This window comes from Chionomys nivalis, chromosome 1 (genome assembly GCF_950005125.1).
Source record: "Chionomys nivalis chromosome 1, mChiNiv1.1, whole genome shotgun sequence".
NCBI classification, from domain to species: domain Eukaryota; kingdom Metazoa; phylum Chordata; class Mammalia; order Rodentia; family Cricetidae; genus Chionomys; species Chionomys nivalis.
Genome location: NC_080086.1, coordinates 49990835 through 50009505, shown reverse-complemented (window position 1 = coordinate 50009505; position 18671 = coordinate 49990835). Strand labels below are relative to the sequence as shown.

The 18671-nt window shown below is 44.6% G+C and overlaps 1 protein-coding gene across 1 annotated transcript in view; it reads left to right on the top strand.

Annotated features, from left to right (window-relative positions):
- Nucleotides 1-18671, top strand: part of Gxylt2 (glucoside xylosyltransferase 2) — a 93033-nt gene that overhangs the window by 26762 nt on the left and 47600 nt on the right. The window contains exon 3 of the mRNA XM_057780440.1: nucleotides 15999-16130. Coding sequence (XP_057636423.1) covers nucleotides 15999-16130 — 132 coding nt within the window. The remainder of the gene's footprint in view (nucleotides 1-15998; nucleotides 16131-18671) is intronic.

Below are 18671 nucleotides of genomic sequence, written 5' to 3'. Positions count from 1 at the left end.
TGTGTGATTCAGAGATGGGCTCAGTTTCTAAAGCAATTGCTGAGCAAGCGTGAGAACCTATGTTTGGGTGTCCATAACCCATGGTGGCATGTGTCTGAACCTATGTTTGGGTGTCCATAACCCATGGTGGCATGTGTCTGAACCTATGTTTGGGTGTCCATAACCCATGGTGGCATATGTCTGAACCTATGTTTGGGTCTCCATAACCCATGGTGGCATGTGTCTGAACCTACATTTGGGTCTCCATAACCCATGGTGGCATGTGTCTGAACCTATGTTTGGGTCTCCATAACCCACAGTGGCATGTATCTGAAAACGCTGCACTCCTAAGCCGAGATGTAAAGTAGAGACAGGAGAATCTACGGAAGCTCATGGGCCAGCTAACTTGGCTTGTGCAGCTGCAAAAGTCAGACCCTGCCTCCAACAGGATACATGGTGAAGACCGGCAGGCACCCAAGGTTGTCCAACAACCTCCATGTGCTCCAGGGCGTGAGTGTATGCCCAAGTTTGCACACACTGGCACACACAAGAATTTTTAAAACTGGGCCAATCATGTCCTCCTCTTAGACATATTGGGAGCATATGAGCATATGACACGCACTCAGTCTGTGTTGCCTACCTTCCTGGGGCAAATAGCTTGTTTTTATGTATTGAGGAGAGAATTTTAAATAACAAGGAGCAGGCTCACAGAAAGACCAGTTCCCGCAGTGGAGGTCCTGCCCGACCTCAGCAGGCCGTGCTTTGTTTTCCTTGGATGTTTTATGTTGTACCAAGGTCTTGGATTCTGGCTGAGCGGGAACCTGCTTTGTTTTGTTTCTGCTGACTGAGTCAACAGTGATTCGTCCTGTCATCAGGCTAGTGGAGCTTGTGAGGAATGCCAAGAACAATGTGTTGGGCAGAGAGAGACTAACAACAGAAGACTGGAGAATGTGTTATGTTTCCTAAGGGAAAAGTCACCTCCAGATGCCACTGAGGGAAGCCAGGAACGGGTAGTTTTAGAGCTTTGGAGTCAATTGGAACAATGCCTGTGGAATGCCTCAGGGGACAAGGGAATGAAAAGATTGGAACACTCCCAGTTGGCTGCTCTTAAGTGGTGTTATAAGGGAAAGGACAATGACAACATAAAGATTATGGTAGGTTATGTCAGCTGATGATTCGTGATTTCTTCTCTTTAATCTTCACAACTCTTTGCAGAAAGAACCCTGTCTAATTTAGGGATTTTTTTTTTGTTACTGTATTAAAATACCCAAGGCTAGGTAACATTCTAAAGAAAAAAAGGTTCATTTATTTAACTCAGAGCTCTGGAGGTTCAAGATATGGTCACAGTATTATCTTAGTTGCAAGGATCTTATGATTGATAAGGTGGGAGAGACAATGCCCTACCATAGCAGAGAAAAGACATCACGTTGCCAGACAGGAATCCAGATCAGATACTTTCTTTAGATGTTACCTTTAAACATTATCACCCTAAGGACTGGGCTCCTGACACATGAACTTGTTGGGTGTGAGCTCAAAGCATAGCAAACTGAGAAAACCAAGACTCAAGGAGTTTTGTTGGTTTGCTCACTAAATGCCAGGTTAAACTCAATGATTCCCATCTCCGTGGCGTTTACCACAATTCCGTACATCTTCCTGAACCACTAGACAAAGAACTCACATTCAAAAATTGGTTTGCTATTTACTTGTTCCAGAGTCTTGGGCTAGTCTTTTCCCCTTTGAACGTCTCCTCTTCTGCATCTGCAACTTGGGGCTATGGTGCAGGAGAATTGTCTGTATTCTGTCAATCATGTTATAAATAAACACTGATTGTTCAGGCAGAAGTATAGGCAGGAAAATCAGACAGGAAGTAGAAATGATGTAATGAGAACAGGAGAATTCTGGAAAGAAGGAAGTTGATTCCTCCCACTCCTGCACAGATCACCGAAGCAGCAGGATGTGATCTGCCCCACTGAAAAAGGTGCTGAGCCACATGGCTAACATAGATCAGAAAAATGGATTAATCAAGATGTGAGAGTTAGCCAGTGAGAGGCTAGAGCTAATGGGCCAATCAGTTTATAATTCATGGAGACCTATGTGTGATTTTCTTTGGGGCTAACCAGTTGTGAGGTACTGGGTGGGACAAAAACCCCAACAACAAGCAGCCCCCCCCCCTCCATGTTACAGGGCTAGCCTGTACCTTTCCACCTATACACCATGGACAGTTTGCGAGTCAGGCAAACTCAGAGATTGAAATACACATGTACACACACACACACACAGAGAGAGAGAGAGAGAGAGAGAGAGAGAGACAGGTCATCCTTGAAACAAGAATGCCCCTTTTATTGTGTTTGAGGGCAGTTTATAAAGGCTCTCCTTGACTAATGATCACACCCTAGCTCTCGGGATTTTTCAGCTACAAGTCCACCAGAAACCACTCCTCTGCCCTCAGGAATTCATGAGGGTCTCGTGTTCAGAGCAGTTGCAAGCACAGAAAAATAAGTTGTTTACTCCACAGGCAAGGGGTTGCAGAAAATTCAGGGTCTGAGGGTCTGCAATCCCCAACACTAGCCCAGGCTATTCTTAGAAAAATGATGTTCAGGATGGCTCCAGTCAGCTGTAGTGATGGCTCCTGCAGAGTTCAAGACTTCGCATGCCTGCTGCTTCTCTCCCGCAGGGACAAACTGGTCCACATGGCCTTGGCTCTGGGTCAGGAGCTCAATGACAGCACTCATTCACACAGCTGCACCTGCTGGAGCATTGTTGACCAGTCAGGTTTCCCATGATACTACTTTATTTTTATTTATTTATTTTGGATTTTTCGGGACAGAGTTTCTCTGTAGCTTTTTTTTCGGTTCCTGTCCTGGAACTAGCTCTTGTAGACCAGGCTGGCCTTGAACTCACAGAGATCTGCCTGCCTCTGCCTCCGGAGTGCTGGGATTAAAGGCGTACACCACCACCGCCCGGCTCCATGATGCTACTTTAGAGAAGAGAGACTGGAACGTCAGAACCACAACTTTTGCTCCTTTTGTGTAACACCGACATGGATCTCTTCGACTGTCCATAAGTAGCCACAGGCCATCCAACTACAAGGGCCTCAGAACTGTTCATACACAAGAATGGCAGAAAACTGGCCATGGATGAACTTTATTCAATCTCTCAGAGTCCATCTGCATCCTGGATGCTGAGCGTGGGGCTGCACATTTGGCTAGAGATTGCGTGGGGGAAGAGAGATGTGTATGATCATATCTGTATGGCCAACTGTACCTTCCCAAGTGTTCACATCCATGGATACACTCCTGTACTGGCCTTGGGTAGATCTGTGCACCAGTCACATCAGATGGAGTGGAAGAAGACCATCCATGGAAGTATGGAAGATTTCACTGTCTCTCTTGGGTTACCAATTCTGGGTGAAGTCCACTGCTGTGACTGTGTAGTCCATGGAGATCTTCATATGATGAGGTATGAAGTCTTCTTGCCTGTTGTGGTGGTTTGAAAGAAAATGGCCCCCAAAGGAAGTGACATGATTAGGAGGTATGTTGGAGTAGGTATGTTCTTGTTGGAGGAAGTGTGTCACTGTGGGGGTGGGCTTTGAGGCCTGTCTTTTTTCTCAAGCTTTATTCAGGCTACTTCCTGCTACCTTCTGGTCAAGATGTAGCCAGCACCATACCTGCCTGCACGTCATGATGATAATAGACTGAACCTCTGAAACAGTGAGCCATCACCTCAATTAAATGTTTTCTTTGTAAGAGTTGCCATGGTCATGGTGCCTATTCACGGCAATTAAAAAAAATCCTAACTAAGACACCCATGCTCGTGTATGAGCTTGGCGGCAGATCCTCCAGGCTCAGCCTTCAGAGAAGCCCCATTAAACCTTAGATTAGCATAGACATCTCACCCCCAATGTCATGAGGGGCCCAGGACCAGATCATCTCAGCTCATACATTCCTGACCTTAAGAAATTATTTGAGTGGGCTGAAGATATAGCTCAGAGGTTAAGAACTCTTGCTTCTGGGGCTGGAGAGGTGGCTCAGCAGTTAAAAGCACTGGCTGCTTTTCCAGAGGTCCTGAGTTTAATTCCCAGCAACCACATGGTGGCTCACAACCATCTATAATGGGATCTGAAGCCTCCTTCTGGCATAAAGGCACACATGCAGAAAGAGCACTCAGATACACAAAATAAATAAATCTTAAAAACAAAACAGTGCTTCTCACCTGGGCCGTGGTAGTGCATGACTTTAATCCCAGTACTCGGAAGGCAAAGCCAGGCTGGTTTCTGTGAGTTTGAGGCCAGTCTGGTCTACAGAGAGAGTTCTAGAACAGTCAGAGCTACACAGAGAAATTCTGTTTCAAAAAACCAAAAAAAGGAAAATAACACTTGCTTCTCTTAAAGAGGATCCAGGTTGCACCCACACAGTGAACCACAACCATATGTAACTCCAATTTTGGGGGGCTTCAGTCCCCTTTTCTATACTCCTCAGACAACAGGCATGCATGTGTTACTTGTACATACATGCAAGCAAAACCTCTTATACACATAAATAAATTAGTTGATTGAGCCTGTTCTGGTGCTGCAGGCCTGTAATCTCAGCTACATGGGAGATTGAGGCAGGAGAATCATGAGTCTAAGCCCTGCCCAGAATACAAAGTGAGTTTAAGGCCAACCTGAGCAACTTAGTTAGACTGACTCAGGGGGCTGGAGAGATGGCTCAGAGGTTAAGAGCACTGACTGCTCTTCTAGAGGTCTTGAGTTCAATTCCCAGCAACTACATCTGGTGGCTCACAACCATCTGTAATGAGATCTGGTGCCCTCTTCTGGCCTTCAGGCATGGAGGCTGAACACTGTGTACATAATAAATCTTAAAAAAAAAAAAAAAAAGAAGAAGACGACTGACTCAGAATGAAAAGTAGAAAGTGGGCTGGGGATGCCTATCATACATGAGGTCCTAGGTTTATTCCCCCCTGCTACACACACATGCACACAGACACATACACACACACCACACAGAAGGAGGTAAAGGAGGGAGAGAGAGGGAGGAAGGGACAGGGAGAAACATGAAGTGGTTGGTAATATGGTAGTAGGTGAGGGTTTTTGCCACCAAACTTTCCAGCCTGAGTTCAGTCTCTGAGACCTACATGACAGGAGAGAACTAGCTCCTACAAGTTGTCCTCTGACCTTCACACATGTGAGATGGCTCGCATGTGCACATATAATAAATAAATAATTGTAATAATTTTTAAAAATTATTTGGGGAGAAACATTTATGGCTTTAAGCTGTTACTTTCTGGGTCATTTGTTACAAGGTAACAGTTAATACTACTGTGCACACACATACATGTAGCTACGCGTTCAGATGAGGATGACAGGTGTAATGACATATGACATCTAAGGCTAGGTCATGAAAGAAGACAGCTTTTGTTTGACCCTTTGGGGTGTGCTGTGTCTAGAAGTTGCCACCATTTCCAGAGAAGTTCAGAGTAGTCTGTGTGAGGAGACCCTCAGAAGAGGCCTCGGCTAACAGATTGCCGTGGACACCGGGCATGTGGACAGAGTTGCCTCCGGCTGTTCATACCTTGCCTTTAAGGCTCCTGGTTGAGACCCAGGATGGTGAAGCATAGTCCCTGTTCTTACTATGACTTGTCTGAATTGCTGACCCATGGATTCTGAGTGTGTAATAGGTGGCTATTGGATGAGCCACAGTGACTGCCAAGTTGCAATCTCCGAGTAGCCTCCTCTGGGACATGCTCAATGCTTACGATGTTCTGCTGTGTGTTGGTTTCAAGTCTCTGTGAAACCAGTGAAGGCTGTTGCCATAAGTGTTGCTGTGGTTTGGGTCTGGACTGTCCCCCAAACACCATGGTAAACTCTTGGACCTCCTTGGTGCTGTTAGGAGGTGGTGGACCCTCACGAAAGTTAAACCTGTGGTTTTCAGTGCTTGTAAGTGTCTATTGGGGCCCCAGCTCCTTTCTGTTTTCTCTTTTAAAAGAAGATTTATTTAATTTTAAGTGTGTTGTTGTTTTCCTTCATGTATGCCTGTGTACCACATGCATGCAGTTCCCACAGGGGCCAGAAGAGGGCATCAGATTCCCTAGAACCGGAGTTAGAGATGGTTGTGAGCTACCATGTGAGTGTTGGGAATTGAACCTGGATCCTCTGGAAACAGAGCCAGTGCTCTAACCTCTGAGCCATCTCATATATTTCTTCTGTACGCATTGTTGTTGTGATCTGCTTCCTTGTCACAGGTCCCATAGCAACTGGACTGACCAACCAGAGCCTGGACCTAATTTTTTTCCTCATTTTGACTTTTTGGTTATGGTGTTGGTTTAGTTTGGCTTGGTTGAAACAGAGTCTGACGACATGTTTCCTGCCTGCCTGCCTGCCTCAGCCCTTCAAGTGCTAGAACTGAAGATTGCACCACCCTGCCAGGAACCTTTCCTCTTTTTTAGGCGACTGTAGCAGGAGGCTGCTTGTTCATTTCCTGGCTGCCCAGACTCCGGAAATAACCACACAGAAACTGTATTAATTAACTCTCTACTTGGTCTATTAGCTCTAGCTTCTTATGGGCTAGCTCTTATGTCCTAAACTAGCCCATCTCCATTAATCTGTGTATTACCACATGGCTGTGACTTACCGGGTTCCATCCCCAATGTCTGTCTCTGGTGGGGCTACACGGCATCTCCCGACTCTGCCTTATTTCCCCACCTAACTCAACTCTACCCTATCACAGGCCAGGGCAGATTTATTCATTAACCAATAAAACACATGGACAGAAGGACCTCCCACACCAGTGGACGACCTCAGGTATTTCATTGCAGTACAGTCAGGCTGACTAGCACAGGTATCAGGCACTTGGCACAACACGTGGTATCACCTTTTTCCCATGCCATAATTATGGTGACGGTTTAGATTTGAAACCCGAGACTCTCTGTAGGTGATAGAAGGTCCCTCTGCTTCTGTCTTTGTCATCCACATCTCAGGACAAACTATTCTTCTTCTGAGCATGTTTGCAGAGTACCATTGTGGGGCCAGTCTGATCATACATTTGTTCTTTCACTCTGCAAAGATTCTCTGGAATGTGCGCTGTCCATTGGGCATTTTGTTACCGCAGCTGGCTGAGGCTGGGTTGGGGGGAAGGGGGTGGTGTCACCCTTTCCTCTGCTGTATCCAGAACTGAGCATTTTAGGCATATTCAGAGTTTGCCGTGATAACTTCCTGGGATATTTAGAACCATGTATTTTTACCTCGGGATGCAATTAAAAAAAAAAAAAAGTCAACCACCATTGCTATGCCTCGGCAGCTGCTCCATGGGTTAGGTCTTCTATATTTAGAGCGTTCCTCTTCTTTTTTAAAAAGTTGTGTTATATGCAGCCTCTCTTTAAGAGAAAAAGAACAAAAGGCTCCAGAAGTTGCTTTTAAAAGGTATCCTGGGGCTGGGGAGATGGCTCAACTTGTTAAAGGGCTTGCTAAGCAAGCCAGATGAGCAGAGTTTGATCCCAGAATACAGGTAAAAGGCTCCAGGTAGCTCACATCTGTTAGCCCAGAACGCCTACTGTGAGATGGCAGCAAAGACAGAATCACCTAGAAACTCACAACCCTGGAATAAAGGGAGGGCAACAACATGAGAAACTGCCTTCAGAAGGTGGAAGGGGACATTCTCCTGCATACACACACACACACACACACACACACACACAAATTCGCAACAGGAGGGCTGAACTTTGAGGGGGAAGAAGAGCCAAACAGAAAAGAACATAAGCCTGAGGACCTGATTTCCACCCCTGAAATCCCTGGTGGAAAGAAGACCTGACTCACTCGCAGAGGTGCATTCCAGTGTCCAAGCGCCTGTTCATACCTTCATGAGCAAACAGCTCCAGACTGCCTGTAGCTCTGAGCCCTCGTGACGGCCAGAAGGAAGGCCTTATACGGAGGAAGTGTGAGCAGCCAAAGTGTAGCACAGATCGGTGGCCATATTTGAATCATTCCAGAGGAAGTCCCAAGCAAGGGCTTTGTTGGCAGTTTTGGGTGAGCTTACATAGCGGGCAGTTCCTAGAGGTTAGCTGCTGGTTTCTAATTAGCCTGGCATGGCGCTGTTTGACCTACACAGGTCTCAGCTGCTTAGGTAGAAACTTGGTATTGGGAACTGATGAAGCCTCCTAACCTCTGTGTTCGCTCCTAACACCATGACAAAGGCAGCTTAGTAGAAAGAAAGGTTTGTTTGGGCTTCTGGTTCCAGAGGGGTAAGAGGCCATCGTGGCAAAAAAGCATGGCAGCACAGGCCAGAGCAGAATGCTGAGGACTTATATCTTAAACCCCAAGCAAAAACGGAACAGCATATGGCTTTAAAACCTCAAAGCCTACACCTAGTCACACTCCTCCTCCAGCAAGGCTGCACCTCCTAATCCTACCCAAACAATGCCAGTAATTGGGGCCCAAGCATTTAAACATCTGAGTCTTTGGGGGACATTCTCATTCAGGCCACCTCAGCCTCCCAATTAACTATCCTATTAGAAGCAATAGTTATAGCAGTTAACTTCTCAACAGAAATACTAGCTAACACACAATGGGATAATAGCTTCAAAATGCAGAGAATACATCAGCTTGGATATTCTTCCCTGGTTAAACTACACACAGAGAATGAAAGAATTAACTGCAAAAGATCATCATTAAAGGAGACTTTATAGGATGTTCTTCAAGATAGAGTAAAGTGATTCCAGAAGGAGGGTGGAAACACAAGAAAGGAAGATACGCAGGCAAAGTGGAAGATTGATGATTTTAAAAGTAATACCTGCCAGACAGTGGTGGCACATTCAGGAAGCAGAGGCAGGCCGATCTCTGTGAGTTCGAGGCCAACTTGGTCTACAGAGCAAGTTCCAGGACTGGCTCCATCACTACTGAGAAACTCTGTCTCAAAACAACAACAAAAAAATCAAAAAAATTAATACTTATGTTGTAGAATGAATATGAAAAAACATACTAAAATGTATCATGTGAACCATAGTTAGACTTTCCATATGTCCCCATAAGTCAGGAGTATGACGACAGCTAGCATCTGACTTCACACAGATACATAAGATGATATGACATACAGAACATGGAGGTGGAAAAGAAAGAAAATCTTCATGTAGAAAGAACAACAACAGCAACAACAGAAAAGACAAGATTGGAGATGGGAAAGAAACCAAAAAAGTGGAAGTGTAGCTTTGAACCTGGTAGAGATGGATTGAATGTGTGCTGTAACAAATATGCATGGGTTGGGGTTGCTCTCGCTGAAGACATGGACTGGGAAAGAGAGATTAGATCCTGAAGATCAAAATAAAGGAGACCCCCCATATTCTTGGAGGGCTGAGTTAGGGCTCAATGTATGCCCAACATGTGTGCCTGTGCTTGCTAAGCGGTTGGTCCTGTTGTAGCTGAGTGTCGGTCCTGAGCCAGTGAGCTCAATTGTGGTATTAAGGCTGGGGTGCATTCAGATTGGTCAACGCCCATCATGAGTCAAATGTTGGATGCTTTCAATGTCACTAAGAATTGTCAAGTGTGGGGCTGGAGAGATGGCTCAGCGGTTGAGAGCGCTGGCTATTCTTCCAGAGGACCCAGGTTCAATTCCCAGCACCCACATGCTAGCTCACAACTGCCTGTAACTCAAGTTCCAAGGAATCTGACACCCTTACACCGACGCACATTAAAATTAAATAAATTATTTTAAAAAAGAAATTGCCAAGTACCCCCAATGTTTCTAAAAGTTTGTGTTTATAAAAATGATGTTTGTTGCCAGGCAGTGGTGGCACACACCTTTAATCCCAGCATGTGGGAGGCAGAGGCAGGTGCATCTCAGTGAGTTCCAGGAACATCCAGGACTGTTACATAGAGAAACCCTGTGTCAAAAACCAAAAACAAACAGAAAAGATGTGTGCACATTTTAAACAAATAACCAATAGATTTGTGAACCACAAATGAAAAAGGCCTCGCCACCACAGTAGTGCTCAGGAGAACAATTTTGACATATTTTTCTATTGCATGTCTGTGCTGGTTAGTTTTTTTGTCAATTTGACAAAAGCTAGAAACATCTAGAAAGAGGAAATGTCAGACTGGCCTGTAGGCAACTCTGTGAGGAATTTTCATTACTACTAATTGGTAATGGAGGGCCCTGTCTACTGGAGGTGATACCACTCCTAATCAGGTGGTCCGGATTGTATACGAAAGCAGGCTAAGCTAGCCATAAGGAGTGTAGGCAGAGTTTCTCTGTGTCCTGCCAACCGTTCCCAAATAACCACATGTAGACTTCATATTAATATGAAAGCCAACAGCTTAGGCTTATTTTTAGGTAACTCTTGTAACTTCAATTAACCCTTTTCTATTCGTCGATGTGCTGCCTCAAGGCTCGTTCCTCAGGCATGTACATTCCACGCTGCTTCCTCCCCCATTCCCAACTCCACCCTTCTTTTTCTCTGCCCCGAAAATCCTGCCTAGCCACTGACCATTTAGCTTTTTTATTAAACCAATCACAATGGCAGATAGTCACACAGTGTAAAGGAATATTCTACAAAGGAGCAAGCCTTTAAGCAGGATTCCTCCATGGCCTCTGCACCAGTTCCCGTCTCCAGCTTCCCCACCAAAGTTCCTGCCCTGACTTCCCTTCGCGATGGACTGTAAGCTTTAAACTGAAATAAACTTTCCTTCCTTCCCAAAATGCTTTGGGGGCATGGTGCTTTATCACAGAAACAGAAAGCAAAGTAGAACAATACCTTTTCATATGAATATCAGAAATTAAATCATACACTGTATTTTTTCTTTTACTAACAGTGCATAGATAATAATTAATTTCATCTAAAGCAGGGGGTAGCTTTTTAAAGTTTTCCTGTAAAACACTAGCTATAGCAACTGTTGCTTTGCTGATGTTGTGGATCACAGTTATATTCGCCCCTGTCATTAAGTGGCCATAGCAATGTGTATGTGGGGTGTGTGTGTGTGCGCGCGCATTCCATTCTATTTAGGGATACAAATTCAAGTTTCATGTAACTTTTTTCTATCACAAAGCATGAGTCTTTTGATTTTTTTTAAAGATTTATTTTATTTTTAATTATGTGTGTGTATGTGAGTATGTACACGTGCCTACAGCTGCCTGTGGAGCCAGATTCTTTAGGTTCCCCCTTAGAGCTGGAGTAACACATGGTGGTGAACCACTTGATGGGGTGCGGAGAACTGAACTCAGGTCCTCTGCCAGAGCAGTGTGCATGCACTCTTAACCACTGAGCTATGTCCAGTCCCCATGATGTCTTTGACTATCTTAAAATGTCAAGTTGCTTTCCGGGTGTAGTGGGCTGGGTATTGGTCTTTTGAGGTCATCGTTTGCTGACTCTGGCTCTATGATGCGGTCACGAAGAACTGCATTGTATTCTGTTATTCAGACATACCCATAAGCTGCCAGTGACTGTTCAAATGAAATTATTCACCAATACCAAATAAAGCGTTTTAAAGTCTTACAATAATAAATTGAGTTTCCAAGACACAAAAAGGCATGTACAATCTTTTTAAAGATAATATATATATATATATGGTGCTCTATTTACACATAGAACCTATATACCAGACGAGGACATCAGATCCCATTATAGATGACTGTGAGCCACCATGTGGTTGCTGGGACTTGAACTCAGGACCTCTGGAAGAGCTGACAATGTTCTTAAGCACTGAGCCATATCTCCAACCCCTTGCATGTAGAATCTTAAGTACATATTGCTAAGTGAAAGAAGCCAGCATGTAGAGATGGGCATGTGTGAGTCCAGTGAAAGGATTTTCTAGCAAACAGGAATCTAAGAGATAACAAAAAGACCAGTGATTGCTTAGAAAAGAATGGTGCATGGGTAAAACAAGGATTTTTAGGATGGTAAAACTACTCTGTATGACATTGTGATTGTGGGAACCTGGCTTTATGCATGTATTCAAACCATAGAACTGTGGCACAGAGAGAACCCTAATAGACAGCACAGACTTTAGTTAATAACACCAATCACCGTGCTGAAGAGATGCCTCAGTGGTTAGGAGCATCTCTTCCTCTTGTGGGTTCAGTTCCCAGAACCCACGTAGTGGTTTACAGACATCCATAATTCCAGTTCCAGAGGATTTGACACCCTCTTCTGACCACCATGGGCACCATGCCCACATGTGGTGTACGTGTGTGTGTGTGTGTGTGTGTGTGTGTGTATTCAATCAAAGCAATCATATACAGAAAATAAGATAAATATTTCTTTAAATTTAAAAATTAATATTGGCTCATCAGTTTAAAAAAAAATAACCAGGCACTAGCTATGTAAACCAGGCAGCTTCTCCATACAACACATGACTGCCATCATTTTGACTGAGGTCAGGTGACCTTACCGCTCTCTTAACTGAAGTCAGGTGACTTCACCACCATCTTAACTGACAGTCAGGTCAAGTGGCCAAGTCCTGGCATCTTTACTGAGGTATACTCTGCTTAGTCCCTGGTTTACTTATGTTTTTGTCTCTAAATTCCTCTTGCTGACTCTGTTGTGTGTGTGTTTTGCGCAGTGGCATGCCTTTGGTAGGGCCCACCAAAGCATCCACTTCACCCAATTCCTGTTCACTGTGTGTGTGTGTGTTTACTGTTAACTGTTATAATCGTCTGCCCATTATATATCATTCCAGACTACAAAGCAATAAGTCTCATGTTTTAAACTGGTATTTTTAAGTCTATTACGAAAATACGGTGTATTTAATCTAACCCTGATTTTAAATATATTAAGCTGTTCTCTAATACTGTCAGTTCTGCTGTTAGCCTTCTATTGCCAGCAGTTTTTTCTTCTTTCTGTCTTTTACAAGTACAAATTTTACCTGTTAAGTTAAGAGCTGGTACAGTCAAGCTTGGATCCAGCTCTCCAATCAGATTCTATACTGTAGTTATAGCTCATCTATACTCCGTAAACAGCCCTCAACTGCTCAGAGATCTGGGAATATGGCATTTAAATATTTAATTATTAAAAGACTTTTCATAAGAAAAAGAGACAGGTTGGCTCCTAGCAGCAGCACTCTGCTTCCTCCAAAGAAAACAAAAGACAAATGGGCACAGAACAATGTCCATCCACAATTCATTTCAACGGCCAAGTGCTGACCACTGAGCAAAACTGCCTTTCATCTAAGCTGAAGATCACCAGACAGTGGACAGGATTGCTGGAATTGACAGCCTAGCTGCTCAGGTCAAGGTAGGCTTGTCTTCCTACAGATTTCTTAGCCCACAGGATCTTCTGGATCCTGGTCGGCCCTGAACTAAAAGTGAAATACGCCCCTCAGCAACCACGCAGGACTCTGAGGAGTAGTTCTAGGTGCCAACCAAGTAAGTTCTCTGTAGTTGTTTAATCAATGACTCAAGTAAAATTTTATTCTTCTCAAAGATCTCTAATGCAGTTTGACAGCTGAGAGGTTTTGTCAGTTTAAAGGACAGCCTCACCAAACAAATTTCAATAAGCTACAAGTTAACAAAATTCTCTCTCATGCTGCCTTTCATAGTCTTAAAGATACTTTTCATTATGCAAAAATATCTGTCACAGTCATTCTGATATAAATATGCTGTTGTTTAAAACTTATGTTTTCACAAACCCAAAATATTCTTGTGAGTTCCAGGGAGCCAAATTGAAGGATCCACCTTAAACAGATCAGATATACCCCTCTCAATTCCCTGGTCCTAAATTTTTTTTTCCTCAATTTAACTTTGTCCTCTGTTCTGCCAATACCTTAAACAGGTCTAAGAGACATTGGACATTTCCATACCACAAACACCAGACAGGATCATAGAGACCAACTACCCCAGGATGTGACCAGCACCCAGTTTTCTCAGGTTCCCCCCACAAGACGATGCCCAGAAGTAAGCAGGAAGCAGTTTTGAGAATCTGCAATCCCAACTCCTTTACCCTGTTGTACCTAACCTCCCGCCTTTTTATTATAAAAAAGAGATGGGAATGAAATGGTCTGTCCTGTCCCCTTAAGAGACAAGCCCCACCCAGTCCCCCTTCTGCCAAAACAAGCCAATCTTCCTTCAGCTTCCAACCTGCACTCTCTCTACCCCATCTCTCTTTGGAAGAGGTGGCTGAAGCCTCTTCTCCTCTCCCCCCTCCTCTCTCTTCTTCTCTCCCCCTTCCCTTTCCTTCCCTTTTACTGAATAAAGTATATCCAAACTCACTCTGCATGGCATGCCTATCCAAATCTGTCTCTCACCTCCTCATGAGACTGGCTGCCCCAAGCCGCACCTCTGACTCATCAAGGTCTCTCCCACGCTGCCTCCCACCTGCCTGGGACCCACAGAGGCCTCAGGTGGTGGGACCCCCTGCCCCTCGTGGCCTACTGCGCCCCTCGGGGAACTGCGCTGTTTTATCTAAATCATAACCCAGGGGAACGATGCCCTCCTCTGTCTTCTGCAGATACTAGCTGTGAACGTGGTGTACATACATGCGCTGTGGTGCAGGAAAAACACACATACACATTGTAGGGGTTTCAAAGAAGATTGCCCCCATTGGGGTGACACTGTTGGGAGGTGTGGCTTTGTTGCAGTGGGTGTGGCCTTGTTGGAGGACATGTGTCACTGTAGAGGTGGGCTCTGAGGTTTCATGTGTGCTCATGCAATGCCCAGTGTGACAGTTGCTTCTACTGCCTGCAGACTCTCAGCTCCTCCGCCAGCACCATGTCTGCCTGTGCACTGTTTGAAGATAATGGACTAAATCTCTGAAAAACTGTATGCCAGCCCCAATTAAAAGTTTTCCTTTGTAAGAGTTGGCGTGGTCATGGTGTCTCTTCACAGCAATAGAACACTAAGATACACATTAAATGAATTTTTTTTTGTTTTTTTTGTTTTTTGTTTTTTGTTTTTCGAGACAGGGTTTCTCTGTAGCTTTGGAGCCTGTCCTAGAACTAGTTCTTGTAAACGAGGCTGGCCTTGAACTCACAGAGATCCACCTGCCTCTGCCTCCCGAGTACTGGGATTAAAAATGAGTCATTTTTTTAAAAAAATTAACATATGCAAAGAAAAAACATATTCACTACAAAAGTTCTGAAGAATACAGAAATATCAACAGAAAATGAGACCCATAAACACCACCTGTAAAGGTGCCCACTTTTAATAAGAGGATGCTATCTGTCTAGATTTTTTTTATTTACATATAAAAGGCGTGTGCTTAGGGGCTGGAGAGATGGCCCAGTAGTTAAAGACACTTTCTTCTTTTGCAGAGGATTTAGGTTCAGTTCCCAGAACCCACATTGGGTGGCTCACAATGGTAACTCTAATTCCAGGTATCCAACACTCTCTTCTGGCCTCTGCAGGCAATAGGCACACCACACAGTACACATACAGCGCACAAACATACCTGCATGCAAACCCCTCATTCATGTAAAAGTAAACCTTGAAATGAAGATGCGTATATTTTTGCTATTAGATGGAGCCATATTAGAATTTTTTGAGACAGGATCTCACATAGCCCAGGCTAGCCTCAAATTTGTGTTCCTCTTACCTCAACCTCTTTAATTCTGGGATTACAGGCATGCACCCTGCACTGGACCATATAATAGCTTTTGTATACATCACACAGAAACACACAGTTCTTTGTTCTGTATACTCCATATATGGAATATCTATCATAATTTTTGTTTTCCCAGTTCCTTATGAATTGACATTTAGAGTCTCTCCAGATTTTGTTGCCACGACTCCATTGTGACGAAAGCCCTTGTCCTCTCTTTCTGTTAACCAGCTCCTGAAGTGTTCTGAACTGCCCTCTTGGCATGTTATCCATTCCCTTGGGCAGTGTTTGTAGACCAGTCTCCCAACTCCCCTGCCTTCAGCAAATGTGGTTTGTTTTCACTCCTAGCAGTGTTATAGGAAAATATCTCTTCACTTAGTGACCTGTAGGAGCTGTGTGAGTTGCCTGGATAATTTCCACTGTGCCCGCCAGAGGCCTCTCAGGTGTGCTCCGTACATCTCGGTGTCTAACCCTAACCCCTTCTGTGTTCCCATGTTTTGCAGTTGCGTCAGTGGCCCGACTCATATACAAAGAAGTTTGAACACAGAATCTACCCCATCACATTTTCCGTTGGAAACCCCCAAGAATGGAAGAAATTATTCAAACCCTGTGCCGCCCAGAGGCTCTTCCTTCCGGTAGGAACCCTGTTACTAAGATGCAGCTTGGGAGAGACTCCCCTTTGAAAATCGTGAAATCAGCTGAGGTGTGGTAGAGACCCTTACTGTGGGCAATGAAAGTGCCCCCCTCTGTTCTGGCGTTGATGTTCTCAGCCTGCTGTGTGCACACGGAGGATCTAGAAGGCTCTTGAAGGCTCTTCCCTCAAGATTTTGGGTCTGAGAGCAACCAAAGCATACTTTAGACAAGGGACTTTGTGTCTGTGGCTTCACCATTAACTGAGAACTGAAGCAGAGAAAAGGTGCCATGGATATATGTCATGTACAATCCCACTGTGTCCTGGAAGAGATCTTAGAGACCATTTGTGGCTAGACACAAATGAAGCGAGGTTACTGGGTGACAAAGGTTTGGGAGTGAGACTAGTGTGTGCAGAGGTCCTGATCTAGGAAGAGGTGTGTATCCCAAAATAAAGGTCCATGGACTAGAACAGAGGGGGCGATAGGGCCTGTGGTATCTGCAGGGGCTAGAAATAGAAGCTCTGAGAGCCCCATGAGATGTCTACTCTCTGTTTAAAGGTAGCGGGAAGCCATTGCAGAGTCTAGCATGGAAAATCGATGGCCCCGTTTGGGTTTTAATGAGGACAAACATTTGTGTTTAATGAGGACAAATCCATTTGTGATTTGACAAATGGATTTCCAGCCCCTATTGGAGATGAAATGGGGGGCCGGGGAAGTAAAAAGGCTTTCGGCCAGGTTTTGGTTGATTCAGGTAAAGCAGTCAATATCTAACCATTCAGATCACACACTTCTCATATGACTCCATCTCAGAAATGGATGGTGATACTGTGTAGGGATGAGGAAAACTTCAGGACCAACGGTTTGGGTGAAGAAGTTGTTTGACGTTTGATATTGAAGAGTCTAGGGTTACCCGAGGGGGGTGTGCCTCCCCATCTGTTTGTTTGGAAACTGAATGGTGAATGATAACCTTAGCATTTCCAACGTCGAAATCAGGGAGAAGAGCAAGGCCTGGATGGGCGGCTGCTGCCGGTCTGCAGCCTAGGGCCGCCTCTTATTTATTTTAGTTCTTACATATTTATTTTATTTTTTATTTGTGTGTGTATATACCACATGTTTGCAAATGCCCACAGACGTTAGGCAAGGATGTTGGATTCCCGGGAGCTGGAGTTACAGGCAGTCGTGAGCCCCCTGGTCATGGGAGCTGGGAACCGAACTCTGATTCTACACAGAGCAGTATACACTTTTAACTACTGAGCCTCAGCTGCCGTTTGATTAAATGACATATTTCTATCACATGCAGACCTGTCTATATCTTGTGAGATGAGTTAGTTGTATGAAGGCCTGGGTAAGGGAAGCCTGCCTGAGAGTAGAGCTAAAAACCTCTAGAATGGTGATGTACACAATTATCATTTGAGGTGAGAATCTATTTAAGGCAAAAGGACGTATTAAAAAGCCAAAGTTACTGTTGGGAAATTGTCTCCCAACCCTATCCCCATTTGAATTTTCCCTGCCCTTGCATTGTGGCTCTATGACCCCATTAAAACAACAACAACAAACTAAGCTCACTACAGGATGAGTATGATTCACTCCCCGGAAGTGAGCTGTCGGTTTTGAATGACAAATGGGTGTTAGTGTCCCTTATCTGCTTCTGGTAATGGGAACCATCCCTTCTTAAAAACAATAAAGAGAGATTGTGGCTGACAGGACATTTACCTTCTTCCCAAGTCCTACAGCATAATGGCAGATTACGAACATGGCTTTGGGGAGCATTGTTGAGAGAGATTGATTTTCAGGGTTGTTGAAGTAAAGTCTAAATCATATTTCCCATGAAACCACTCTCTCAGAAGCTAATCGGATGTGCTGCTAAGGCTGCGCCTGGAAAATGGAGCCCTGTAATGCAAGCATTTTAGCAAATGACTGACTGGGCTAGAGCCGTAGATATAGACATCTTCTGTACCATCAGTGCTGCGACTTGGATGAAACAGCCCCCGTAGGCTCGTGTGTTTGGACTCTTGGTCTGAACATGCTATTTTAGAAGGTCATGGACCTAGTGGGTGGATTTATGCTAGAGGAAGTGAACACAGGAGGTGGACCTGGCAGGTTATTAGCCTGGCTCTGCTTTCTGCCTGTTTTATACTTCCTGACTGCAGATTCAGTGGGACCCTTTGTTTTCAGCTACTTGCTGCCATGACTATCTCACCACAATGGACTGTATCTCCTTAAACTGTGAGCCAAGACAAACCCTCCCTTCCTTCGGTTGCTTTGTTCAGGGGTTTTATCACAGCCATGAGGAAAATAACTAATACACTTGGTATCACACCAGACACACAGTAGAGACTACTCTTAACTAATATACATATTATTTCCCTGTGTGTGAGAGTGAGTGTGTATGGTGTATGGGTGTGTGTGTGTGTGTGTGAAGTTGTGCACGCTGGTGCCTAGGTGTAGGGGCCAGAAGACAACATTGTGTGTCCTGCTCAATTGCCCTCAGCCTTCTTCCCTGGAACAGGGTCTGTCTCTCGGTTTGGAGGCAGGCTGGACACC